Source organism: Octodon degus, unplaced genomic scaffold (assembly GCF_000260255.1).
Source record: "Octodon degus isolate 3935 unplaced genomic scaffold, OctDeg1.0 scaffold00052, whole genome shotgun sequence".
NCBI lineage: Eukaryota > Metazoa > Chordata > Mammalia > Rodentia > Octodontidae > Octodon > Octodon degus.
Genome location: NW_004524628.1, coordinates 8,486,240 through 8,499,825, shown reverse-complemented (window position 1 = coordinate 8,499,825; position 13,586 = coordinate 8,486,240). Strand labels below are relative to the sequence as shown.

At 49.6% G+C, this 13,586-nt stretch overlaps 1 protein-coding gene across 1 annotated transcript in view; it reads right to left on the bottom strand.

The window, feature by feature from the left end:
* The window catches only part of Slc9a2 (solute carrier family 9 member A2), a 90,001-nt gene that overhangs the window by 53,813 nt on the left and 22,602 nt on the right, over positions 1-13,586 (bottom strand). Inside the window, exon 2 of the mRNA XM_023717351.1 lies at positions 5,113-5,576. Within this exon, the coding sequence (XP_023573119.1) occupies positions 5,113-5,520 (408 nt within the window). The 5' untranslated portion in view covers positions 5,521-5,576. The remainder of the gene's footprint in view (positions 1-5,112; positions 5,577-13,586) is intronic.

The window sequence follows — 13,586 nt, the reverse complement described above, 5'->3', positions numbered from 1 at the left end:
TGAGGGCTTCTTCCCGTCACTTCAGAAACCTGGCCCCCAAATACAGGGGAATCACCTGCCTTCTTGGAAGGGGGCGGTGAAGTCATGGTTCCCAGGTCCCTCCTCTGCTTGTCACCAACCCCTCTCCTCTCACCCCCTGCAGCTCACAGATTGGCCCCAACACCAATCAGGACTGTGCGAGCGGGCATCTCGTGTGGGTGGTGTTACCTGCAGAGTGAGGACCACACTTCTTCCTCCTTCTGCACAGAGCCCAGTGAGGCCTCCGCCTCTCCCAGCCCTGCCCATCTATCTCCCAGGCTGTCCTGGTCTCCAAGGAAAACGGGAGGCCCTGAGCCACAGAAGTGGCATTGCAGAGGGTCACAAGCTCACAGTCCTTCCAAAGCCATGCTGCTGGTGAGTCAATGCACCCACACTGTCAAGAGGCCATTCTATTTTAAATATCAGATCAGAGCTGCGGGGTGGGTCCAGTGCCTTTGGCACACTGGGCACAAAACCAGGCTGCTCAGGCCTACTGTCCAAGAGCCCGTACTTTGGCAGAGGATGTGCTCAGGTGGGACACTGCCATGACCATCCGAAAGCCCTCCACAAGCTCCACCACCTTCTCTGCTGAGCCTGATCCCAAGGGTTGAGTCCGAGGTAGAATCTCCAGGTTACCCCTGTCCATAAGCCCCAGGCAGCACATTCCAGTGAAATTCTTGTTTTATTCTAGGGAATCTATGTGGCAAAGAGCTAATGTATGCACCCACCTTATATGTAGATATATATGTTGTATATGAACAAAAATGAGTCCCTATGGACTCTGCGATAGAGGACCTCAGCTGCGTACTTACATACTTGGGGGATCACAATTCCAGCCATCTACCTACCCAATTCCCTAGGGCCTAATCTGACAAATGAGGGCCTTTAATCCACCACATGGCCAATGGTCTCTTTGTTATAATTATTTCAAATATACGTATCAAATATATATAAAATTAGAAGAAATTGTGTATTTGCGATTTTGATTTAAAATGTGCACTAACTCAGTGAGGTCATGGGCAGCAAAAATGCAACAACGTGTACATCCTGTGTCTCGGGAGAACAGCTCAGCTCTGAAAACAGCAGCCACGTCCCCATCACTCTTTCTCACACAACTCATAGAGCCTGATCAGATTTGCCCAGTGCATTTTAGGTCTGCATCTCTGTTGCGAAATCAAAGCCAAACTCCAGATGGTCACCACTTAGCTCCACCTCCTCAAACTGGAACACCCCAGCGGCCCCTCTGAGCTTCTGTCCCCAGGACCAGCTCCCCCGCCCCTAGCCTAGCTATGGGCAGACAACCAGAGAGACTCGAAGAAACCTCACGTCTTGTTGGAAAATGGACTAGAATCCTGATTCCTGCATTAGCACATCCTAGAAATGACACTGGAAATGGCCATGTTAGCATAAGTTCTTCAGGTCATTTGATCTGCAATCTGCAAATTATCAATTTCTTTTGCTTTAGGTGATTTTATGCTACATTTTTCCCCTTGCACCCTTCTGCAGCGTTCCTTGCTCCTGCCAACTCTTCCAACACCTACCCCTCTCCACTCACCTGGACCCTTCTATACACCCCATTGCAGCTGAAGGCATCATGACACACATGTGTAAAGCTTTTTCCTATTCCGTGGTGTCTTAGACCTCTCCTAAGGATAAGACTTAATGACAAAGCCAAAGGACCTTCCACAAAACGTCTCTGCCCCTGTTTTCTAAGGGCATCTGACTAGAAGGCAGAATTGTCATTTTTTATACATTGCTGTATTTCTAACATATTCAGCTCATCGCAGCGCTCAGCTGATGCAGTCAGGTAGCACTGCCTTGGAACTAGGGAGGCAGATGCCTGCTTACACCAGTACCCGTGAGTCTGGGTTTTAAGGGTACAGCAGCCTTCTACCCTGAGTGTGCAATTTACAGAGGAGGCCTGCGGTGAACCATTTGCAGCTGTCAGGACTCAGCACCGGCTGGCCGCGGACGAGAGTGCCGTTGTGCCCTTCCTCTGCCCTTCCCCCCCTTCCCCGCTGCACTGGGACAAGGAGCTCTGCTCACCCTGCCTGCCTCAGACAGCCCCCTTCTCTACCTATCAAGCCACAGTGGATGGCAAGCACCCCCAGGACACACCTCTGGGCCACCAGGCTCCTTCACACCTCAACAGCTCGGCCAACTCCTTCTCTCAAGTCTGACTCTAGACAAACCCAAAGAATGGCCACTGGTCCTTCCGAAGGGGAATGTCTAAGAGGCAGGCCTGCAGCACGTGATGCACCATTCCGCGTGAGACTGACTCTCCCCAGCTCCCCTGGAAGGAGCACAGGGAAGTGATCTTATTGCTGTGTGAAGCCCCTTTTACACTAAATAGGTTCAGCCTCAGAATTCCACACCCAGACATCCACAGTCTCCTTCCACAAGGGTAAAATTTGCATATCAGACATAAATCACAATGGAAAACTTGATGGCTGAGGAAGTTAGAAGGAGTTGGAAAATGTCTTTGCCATTAAAGCAGTTAAAATTTAATACTGAAGGTTAATGGCTAATCACTGTCAGTAAATAATAGAAAATATGAAGTGGGTTCAGTTAGTTGAGGGAGTTAACCCGGCTGTCTTAAAATACATCTTTCTGGATGTTTTGCAAGTTATGATCAATATATTATGACCAATAAATTATTTTGTGCATAACAATGTCCCCAAGAAGTTAATGGACATCCATTATGTGTATGTAGGATGGCTCGGATAATGCTATTGCTGATTTCTGCTGGTCTACGGAAGCGGGCAGTTGATGCTTAATTTTTTTTTTCTTGTCTTGTTGAATTTCTTATAACTTTCTTTTTAGAGACAGGGTCTCGCTAGGCAGCCCCAGCCTACCCTGAGCTCACTTTGTAGCTCAGGCTGGTCTTGAACTTGCACCAGTTCTCCTGCCTCAGCTTATGATTTTTTAAAACCAATTTTACATTCTTACATCTGGTAATTTGAACAACTAATTTAAAGACATGTAATACAGCAACTATTATTGAATTCTTATTGTTCTGCATCAATGCTAATTTTTTTCTTTTACTGTTTTGTATTCTTTTTAGGTAATAATTTTTTTAAACGTCTGCTTTTACTGTAGATCATAGCTAGCAGAATAGTGTGAGTTTCTATTGAACTCTTAACTGAGCCAGAAATAACAGAAATGCTGGAGCTAATGGGAGGCATTAAAAATTAAGCAACTCAAGCACTTCCTGAAAGTTTTCCTGCCCCAATTTTCTTATCTGCAGAGTGGGAAGAGCACTCACTTCACAGGCTGTCCTCAGGAGCTGAGCCAAGGGAGACCCACAACGAGCGGCTTGGGGCTGTCACTGAGCAGCATCAGGGACTGGCTCCTCCACCCAGGACCCCAAGTGTCCCGGCCAGGGCACGGAGCACCATCACAGGTCTGGGGGTGATCAGACACCTGCTCGGCCCTCCCCTCCACCTCCGCAAGGGTGGAGGTAGATTCTCCCAACATTAAAATCCTAATAGCCTCGGACTCTAATTATGTGTCAATTAAAAGGGAATTAACAATCATCTGTGCTTGCTAAATAAACAGCCACCTATGGGAAACTGATGAGGCCCAGGAACGTGTAAACTGAGTTGGAACACAAAAGGAATACATGACAAAAAGAAATGTCTCTGAGATCACCAGCTTACTAACAAGCCACCCCACGGATGGGACGGGCACTTGGCAGTTATGAGCACTGCCCAGGTCAGGGCGTGCCGTTAGGAGGCATGGTCACGGAACACCACGGGCATTCAAACTTTTTCAAAAACGATTCAGTAAAGGGACATTGCTGCTTGCCTCTCCCATCCCAAAATACTAAACTTATTCTCCTGGTTTTGCCAAAGATATCCCATTGTTCTTGGCAATGTGTCCTTTACTGAAATAAATTATTTTTTAAAATTTATACCCTATGTCTTTACTCATTCCTTGTGTATTAGCAGCATTACTTGACACAGATCTCTGGACTCTGAAGTCTTCTACATCATTCCCAAAGGCCGCAGCTTTTGAAACTGCGGAGACCATCTCAAGATCCAGCTCTGCCTGCATAATCAGAGCCAGGTTTGAAGGGACCAACTGAGAACCTTCCTGGGCCCAGGGCAAAACAGAAATGAGGGGCCAGATGTGTTAAGAAATAAAGGTGGGCAGGGAAGATAGCTCAGCGGTGGGCAGGGAGGATAGCTCAACGATCTAAGCGCCTGCCTGGCAAGTTCAAGGATGTGAGTTCAATCCCCAGTACTGCATGCTGTGGCAGCCTTGTGCTGTGCAGGCCACAGAAGCCAGGTGTGGTGGCACATGCCTGTAATCCCAGCACTGGGGAGAGGATCACTACAAGTCTGAGCTGCATATTGAGATCCTGTCCCAAATCAATCAATAAATAAAGCTTTATGAAAAGAAATAAAGATAAGCAGTTAATTTTAAAAAATGCATGAAGAACTTCAAGACAGAAGCTGCAGAGCATTTGAGCAGGTGAAGAACCATGATGTGGTGAGGTAGACCAGTGAGCTGCCCTCTGCCCCCCAGAATACAACTTGGGGGACCCTTGGAATCTCGGAAGTGGCAGCCCAGTGTAGCTTTAGGGAGGAGGCGGTCACTGGAAAGACCATGGCAGGGCTCAGGGGTGGGACCTTAAGACCCAGGCTCCGGGGAGGAGACAAGGAGTGAAGGCCAAGTTAGTCGCCAGGGGCCAATGGCCTGCTCAGTTGTGCCTCTGTAGAGACATGTCCAGAAAGCCCCCGAAGACCAGGCTCAGAGGGGTTTGTTAGCGAGCTCGTGGACCCTGGAGTCTTCCTGCCCTTCCAGGCTGGCGGTTTCTGCATCTAGGTCCCTTCTGCTGTCTTTCCCTTGAACCAGGAAATGGAAAGAATGTTTCTCTAGGCTGGAGTTTCTCTGTGGAGGAGGCAGCTGTGGAAAAGCCAGTGTGTGGAGTGGGGGTCACGAGCACAGGCAAAGGGACCTAGCAGGGGCTGTCCTGAGGGCTTTGCTGGAATGTTCTGTCTCTGTCCTCAGACAGACCCTGTGAAGACAAGGGTGGCTGGGTGGGTAGCCCTGGGTGTCACATGGGCACACGGAGGCCGTGTCACTCACCACTGTGACCGCGTCATTTAGCAAGGACTCTCCAAAGACCAGGATGTAGAGCTGCTCATTGACGTGAATGTTCTCGAAGACAGCCAGCACAGCCACAGGGTCCACAGCGGAGATGAGGCTGCCGAAGAGCAGGTTCTGCAGCAGGGTGATGTCTCGCAGGCCGAAGGCTTCGATCTGGCAGATGCCGAACAAGGACACCCCGATGCCGATGGAATTCCAGAGCGTCCCCACCACAGCGTACCAGAAAATGGTGCCAATGTTCTCAAAGAACGGGCGAGTGGGCATGAAGTAGCCGGCATCCAGCACGATGGGGGGCAGGAGGTACAGGAAGAAGACGTCGGTTTTCATGGCTGGTGGAGATTTCTCGTCCACGCCGAAGATAATCCCACCCAGCAGGAGTCCGACCATGATGAGCAGGCAGCTCTCAGGAACGATGGTCGGCAACTTGTGGTAGAGGTGGAAGCCTGTGAGAGACGCAATGGAGACGTGGGGCTCAGATTACACAAGAATTGCACAGAAGAGACCCAGACTCCCTCGAGCAGATCTAGGGTTCCCATCTCAAATCTCAGGTGGCCTCCTTAAAATATTCTTATTTGCTTGAGTACGCCCACCCAGTGAGGACCAGGCAGGAATTGGACTTCAGGTCCCACTGAAGAGCTGTAGCTACAGGTGTCTCACCACACAGATTTTATTTTCTGTACCTTCATTAACTCTGTCCTAAATATTGGCCCCCACGGAAATGGGATAAAACAATGTAGCTTTATATTTGAAGTAACTGAACATTTCCAAGCTATTTTCAGATGTAACATTTCATTTCATCCTTACAAAAGCCCCAAGGAACTTGCAAGGGAGTTGTTTTCATCCTTTTTAAAAATTTAAGTGACAACAAGGTTCAGAGACATGCAGCGCCCCAGCACTCCTAAAAGCGTGTCGTGTGTTTATTTCTAGTTTCAGACCTGCTCTTTTGGAACACGGAGCATGTGTGCTTTTGCAGATATGGGACCCTCCCAGGGCTGCCCTGTCAACTCACTGGGAGGCCTCAGGCAGCAGGTGGGAGTTCACCGCACTCTCCAGTCTCCAAGGGCCCCATCTGGGGATGGACCATACATCTGTGATGTCTGTGACACAGGACAAAGAGGGCCCAGGCCCCAGCCATGAGCGGGGAGGACCCGGACAAGGAAGAGACAGCATCTACGCAGGCTGAAGAAGCAATGGGATGATCGGCCTTTAAGAGAAGCCCGCAACCGGGCATGAAAGCCTGACTCGAAATGGGGAATTTCCAGAAGAGGTGGAGGGGTAGCTCAGGGCAGAGGTCCTGGATCAAGCCCCTACCATGAGACAGACGGACAGACGGATGGACGGGTGGACAGACAGACTGAGACTCTTCTGCTGGCACCAGCCCTTGTCCCTTCTACCTTTTGTGGATCCAGCAAGAAAATCCTCACTGGATACCAAATATCCTTGACCTTGGACTCCCAGCATCTCAAACTATGAGAAAATAAATGCCTCTCCTGTGGAAGTTACCCAAGCAAAGCTGTTCCGCCTTAGAGGAAAAGAGGGTGAAGGCAGACGCATGTCCGAATTGTAGGGCAGTAATACTGCAGAGATAGAAGCAGTCGTAGGAATCCTCTGGCAGACATTTCAGAAACAAATCCTTGTCGCAAGGGGGACTGAAGCCCCCGCACTGAACACTTTCTTCACTTGAGCAGTGTGTCATAATACTTTGAGGGATTTAATAATTCATTTCCACATGAGAAGACACACCCTCTGCACGAGGGGTAGCGTGTGGTCTCTCTGGGGCTGGGGGCTGTAGGATTCACACCTCCAGCTGCAGCAGTGAGGCCGGGGCTATTGCTTGCCCAGGACCTCCACCACCCTTGCCCTCCCCCGCAGACAAGAAAAATACCCTCTGCAGACGCGGCTCTGCCCCCGCCCTCCGCTCTACCCACTCTGTTCCAGCCAGCGATGCGGGCTCCTCACCGCAGCCTGCCGGGCTCCCAGGATCCAAGCGTAGTCCCCTCCTTTCGGGAACACACTCCCAGCTGTGAGGTCTCTGGGCAGGGGACTCTTCTGAGCCCACCCTCCGCTCTCCGCCTGTGACAGTGGACAGATTTCCAGCATGACCAGACCTTGGGAATGCATCAGGGAAGCAAGGAAGGGCTGGGGACAGGGCACCATCCAGGTGGCTATTTGGGATGATCGCCAGGACAGTCGCTCAGGGTGCTGCATCGACGGCGGTGCCTGCAGCGTCTCAAGTGCCTCCAAGAACAGTTTCCTGTGCCTCTTCAGTAGCAAAAGCAAGGGCCAACAGTCTGAAGAAACCCACAGAGGCAGCTGGCCAAGTAGATTAGTAGATTAAAGCTCCTGCAAGCGGACGCAGAGGCCAGGAGTTTGAACCCTGGGCCTGTCATGCCTGTCCCGCTCCCGAGGCGCGTGCCTGTAATCCCAACTCTTGGGAGGCTGTAAACAGGACTAGTGGGCTATACTGGATTATTTTGCTGAATTCACGCACCTACAATATTTAAATGGCAATGGAATACCCATCTCTGACAAAACTAAACAAAAAAGGGGACACAAAGGAAGGACCATTTTGTATCTGTATATACAGTATAGTTAGGATAGATATACAGCTACTTTCTCTTAATTCAATGAGAAGAAAGATTTGTACTAATAGTATTTGAACAGGATATCATGTCTGCATCTTGTACTATGAATAATCACTATGAAGACAACAATATGCAATGTATTAATTATTGAAGCTGTCCTGCTAATAGGCTTTGAAACTGTCTCATTGCTATTTGTTTCTCAATAAAATTATTTTGAAAATATAAATAAATAAATAAATAAATAAAAGAGAATCACTACAAGACTGATCTAGTAGTGAGACCCTGAACACTCTGCAGACCCTTCCCTAAAATACAGAAAGAAAGAAAGAAAGAAAGAAAGAAAGAAAGAAAGAAAGAAAGAAAAATGCGCAGAAGCAGCGAGACAGGCTGGGCAGGAGGAAACCAGAAGAGGAGGAGGCCTTGATGGATGCTCCTGCCTGCCCTTCTTGCCTTGTTCTCTCCTCTGATCGGCCCCAGCATGGGGACCGAATGCTCTCCCAAGGATGCTGCCCCCACCCCATGTGGCAAGGACGCTCTTACTCCTAAGAGTGGATGGTGGGGGAAACCATGCCTGGAGGAGACAGAGAGTGCAGGCCACAGCCTGCCACCCCCACCTACGTGCACCTGAGGGCCACAGTCTGCCACCCCCGCCTACGTGCACCCGAAGGCCACAGCCTTCCACCCCGCCTACGTGCACTCGAGGGCCACAGCCTGCCACCCCCACCTATGTGCACCTGAGGGCCACAGTCTGCCACCCCCACCTATGTGCACCTGAGGGCCACAGCCTGCCACCCCCGCCTACGTGCTCCCGAGGGCCACAGCCTGCCTCCCCTGCCTATGTGTGCCCAAGTCTGGCTGGGTGCCAGTGGCAAACAGGAGAGCAGGTGCAACACAGGTGGCACCCAGAGGAGGCCACTGGGACAGAGGGCACAGGAGGGGATGGAGGAGGAGCCACAGTGGGGAGGAGCCTCAGAGAGAACCTCCAGGGCCCAGTACATTAGTTCATGACATCATGCATCTTTATATAGAAATATATTCCCCTTCTATGAAGACTGAAATCTTTCAAAATTCATCAGAGGGATGTACGCTCTGTCTCTTTCTCTGTGTGTATGTATCTCTCTCTCTCTCTCTCTCTCTCTCTCTCTCTCTCTTCCTCCTGTACTGGCCTTTGATCCCAGAGTGTTTGCATTGAGCTACATACTCAACCCTTTTACATTTTTACTTTTAGACAGGGTCTCTCAAAATCACTAAATTACATAGGTCAGTCGGGCTTGAATTTTCAACCTATCTGCCTCAACCTCCCACCGTGCTGAGATTACAGATGTGTGCCACCTCACACCTTTCCTGAACTAAGACATCTGTCACAGATCCTTCCCACTGCTCCTTGGCAAGAACAGATTAAGCAAAGGCTGTGCCCTGTTCTGCACTCTCTGGCAAACAGAGGCAGAGTGGCTGGTTCACGCGGTGACCCTGCCCGAGAACCAGGCCTCCAGAGTGAGCATCCACACTCCTCCAAGCTGCTGGATGGAATAATTCTCATCAGCAAGGTGATGAGGGAAAAGAGACAAACAAACAGGCTTCTTAACACCCACATTCACAGCATAAAGCAAGCACGTTGCTGACCACAGCATGCATGAGCTTGCGGGCTCCTCCAAGTATTTCTTGCAGGGCAAATGAACATGGACAGACAGAGTGTACAACTGAGGGAAGAAAATTATTGGGGGAAAAGTCTAATGAACTTTTTGATGGTCTTCACCAGGCTGAACACCCACTACGATGGGTACAGACTCCTGGGTAGCCCGGATGCAGTGTGAGAAGGTCTGAGGAGGGCCAGCTATCGCAGTGGCCAGCTTGCCCTTGCCTTCAGATGACACTGCCACTATCCTGTTCCCAAGCAGCCACAGACAGCAACAGAACCAATGAGTGTGGCTGTGATTCAGAACACAGAAACTAGAATGTCATGAGATTTCATATGTCACAAACTATTCTTCAGATTGGATGGTTTGGAAATGTGGAAGGCACACAAAGCCCCCAGGCCACAGGGTGCCAACCCTGGGTGCATCTGGGTCCTGAGATAGCGTGGGATCCACTTCCGGTTATTCCCTTCTTTGTATTTCGTGCGAATTTCTGTTTATCATGTTCGGGGCATGGCGCCTTCTGTCATTCAGTTTTTATTACTGGTGCATAAAAGCCTATCAGAGTCAGTGCTTTCAGGACTTACTATCACTTTATAATTGCAATAGAAACTGCGTGGGGATGCTAACAGGACTACGAGAGATAGACAATGAAGATTTTCCTCTCTCAGGGTGACTCTGTTTCAATTCTGTCTGTGTAATGTTCAGAGTAACTAAGTCTTCAAGCTGAAGAGCTTCGTGGAACTAAGCACCATGCGATGAACTCAGTGCATCTTTTCACTCCCTTGGCCATGACCTATTTGTCAAATTCTGGGGCAGGAGGAGAGCACAGCAGATAGCAGGACCCACAGAAGGGCAACAATGTAAAAGTCGCAATCAGAAACTGCCACCACCAAAAATGCAAACCAAGTTTGAACTCCAATGACAAAACCTCCAAACAAAAACCTCATAGTCATGGTGGACACAAAAGGGGAGAAGAAAGGAGTCGGAGGAGGGTGCCTCAGGACTGCTGCACCACCCCCCAGGGGACAAACACACAAGTGGGAGTCCATGTTCTAGATTCTATTTTATTTACTTTGTTCTACATTTTAAAGGGGCTTGAAGAAAAAATATTGATATCGATTGGATCAACAAACATTTGCCAAGTTCAGGTTAAGTACAGGGCAGGTACCTACAGGGACCAAGCAAGCACCATGCAGTGACCGGAGCTACCCAGCTGGCTCGCTCAAAGAACCTGTATTCAAAGTCAGGCATAGTGGGAAGTAAATTGGGCCTCTTGGGCTGGGAAAAAGGCAGAGGAATGTGGGGCATGGTGGAGCACCCCTGCAATCTCAGCATTTGGGTGGCTGAGGCAGGAGGATCATTGCGAGTTTGAGACCAAGCTGGGCTACAACATGAGCTCAAGACCAGTTCAAATGGCATCGTGAGACTCTGTCTCAAAAAGAAAAAAAGAGAAAGAAAGAAAGAAAATGTCAGGGGAATAGTCACAGAATATGCTAAACTTATTTTTATTTATTATGAAGAAGAGACAGGTTCAACCAGACCTAAAAAATGCTTTATTTTTTATAGTGTATCTCAATGAACACAGCAACCAAATAGATAGGTTAGAAAGCAGAACAGCAGTCAGCGACAGGCAGCAAAGAGACGCGTGTGAACGCTCTGAGAAGCCAGTACTTCGCTGTCACCCTGCAAAACTCAAGTAGACAAAGCACTGAATAACAGAATAACACTGAGTAAGTAATCAAGACACCTAAGAAACAAGCAATGAATACAGTGTAGTGTTCACTACATAGAACAGAACTAACTGACATCTGCCAAAGCATCACCATGTGAGTGTGCATTTGTCTTCACAGGGCTGGGGGTACAGCTCAGCAGTATAAGCATCTGCCTAGCAAGCACAAGGTCCCAAGTTCAATCCCTGGTACTGCCAGAAAAAAAAAAAAATTATCTCAACATTTAATCATTTGCTGGGTCTAAAAGCTACATTTAACAATTATAGCACCAAAAATAATCAAGCTCTGAATGTAGAGATTTTTTTAAGTGTCCCGCTTACTGGTTCACAAAGGACTTGTAACAACAAAATAATTCAAAATATAAGTGAAACACTAAAAATTGTCGCATAATTCCAAGGCAGAATGTGGGTAGTATCCAACTTTTCAGAATGGGACGGTCATTTACAAAGTAAAAGAAAACCTGGGGATCCCACCATGATCTGTGGCAGTGGAGCTGCAAAAGCTGCAGGGCCAGCCCCTCACCGGATGCTGATCAAGTGCCTTGCTTGGATGAAGGCCTGGGAGTCCGAGGTGGATCAGGAATGGGCCCTGCAAACAGGGCCTCTGCACTGAGTGCAGGAGACAGGATGGGGCCACAGGTGACTATGAAACAGGGTGGGATGCTAAGGCAGCAAGGGGGAGATGCAGTAACTGCTAGAGAAGGGGAAGCAGCCGTTCTTGGGACTCTTCTCTTACAAGGGAAGGAAGCGCAGGGGAACAGCCAAAGAAAGGCTGGGTGCCGGATGCAAGGGTCCGTGTGCCCAGCTTGGAGCTCAGAGTTGAGAAGGCAGAAGGACAACTAGACTGCACAGGCCCTGAAAGCCAGTTGTCGGGGACCAGGCTCTGCACCATCAGCAGGAGCGAGAGAAGCAGCCTCAGCACCTCCTCGTCTCCACATGCGGAGTAACAGGGAGAATGTCCTTCTGGGAGATCAGAGATGAGAGGCTGGAATTCAGAAACAAGGAGATCAAGGCTGCCAAGGAAAGGGCAAGCGGCTAAGACATGTAAGAACAGTTCAGGCTCTAAGGGAAGAGCCACCGAGCACAAGGAGGGCCTGCTGCCCAGACGTGACTATTGGCATGTCACCTACGAGCACAGGTAACAGAGAAGCAACTATGGTGTTTGAAAGTGGTGTTATCCGATTCGAAAACCCAAAAAGCTTCACTCAGCAGGCATCATAGATGATAGGGGGAAGCTGGAGGGATGAAAACAGTCAACTTCATGCAATCGTTTGTTTCATTTCATATTGTTTATTGAGGTCCTGCCCCATACTGGGTACTGCACCAGGCACGGAGGCTGTGGCAGAGAATTACACCGAGGTTCTGCCCAGAAGATGGCGGGTAGTGGTGGAAAACAAATTAAATTCATCAGCCAATAAGCACAGGAGCGGGTGGTGGCGAGCGAGCACAGGAAGGCAGAGAGGAGGGGGCCCTTTGGGTTGGTGTTTATCCCATCGTGGACAGGGGAAAGCTCTTTGATGGATGACACCTGGGCAAAGCTCTGAACACATGAAGGAGTGAAACATGGTGGAAAGAACTTTCCAGAACAGGAAACAAAAGAACCAGGACAGAAGCCCTGATTTGGGAGCTCATTAACAGGAGGGAGCCGCTTGTGCTGGAGGTCACTGAATGGAGGAGTCGTGGTGGAAAAGTAGAACAGGACAAAGAATGCACTGGAACGCACAGAGCTGCGGCCTGGGACCAGGGCCTTGGGTTGGTTCTGAGCACCCCCAGGAGCCAGAGGGGCTTATGAGCTGAGGAAAGTGATGGCCATATTGGCAGCTGTGCGGAGGGCAGGGTCACTCACTGAGATGCAGATCAGTAAAAACGCCAGGGAGGAAAATCAAGACAAAAAATGCCAAGCAGATCTCCTTGAAAAACACCACGGAATTTAACAAACAGATATTAGGTGTACTGAGGAGACTTGGCAGGCAGGATCTGCACAGCAGGAGTGAAGGGTCACCTCTTCTCAAAGCGTCTAAGGTCAGGCTCGCTGAACCCATTGCTGCACCTTTTTAGGACAGCCACCATGAGTGGCGGGGATGAGACAGCAGCCTCCTCACGCAGAGCTCCAGCAAGGTCAGATCAAGCAGGAGCTGTGTGACCGTGGGGAAGGGCAGCGAGGCTGGCCGTGACCAGCTGCGGAGATGCGGGGGGGGCAACCGATGGAGAGACTCTTCGCTTTTACTTCCAAGAACGTAGGAGATGCCATAAAGGTCTAAGGGCTTAACGTTCGAAAAGTCTGCAAAACTAGAATATGATCCTGCGCTGCTACCGCCTTCCTTCCCAAGAGGTAATTGATTATTATAAGTGACACACAGAGAGCATTGAGTTAGAAGCTAGGTCTGCCCGAATGCACCTCTGCGAAGTCTGTGCAGAAGTCCAGCAGGGGAGGAGGTGAGGGGCGCAGAGGTGAAAGAGCGGAGCGCAGCTCCCGGCCGGCGGCGCGTCCCCGTCCCCCCC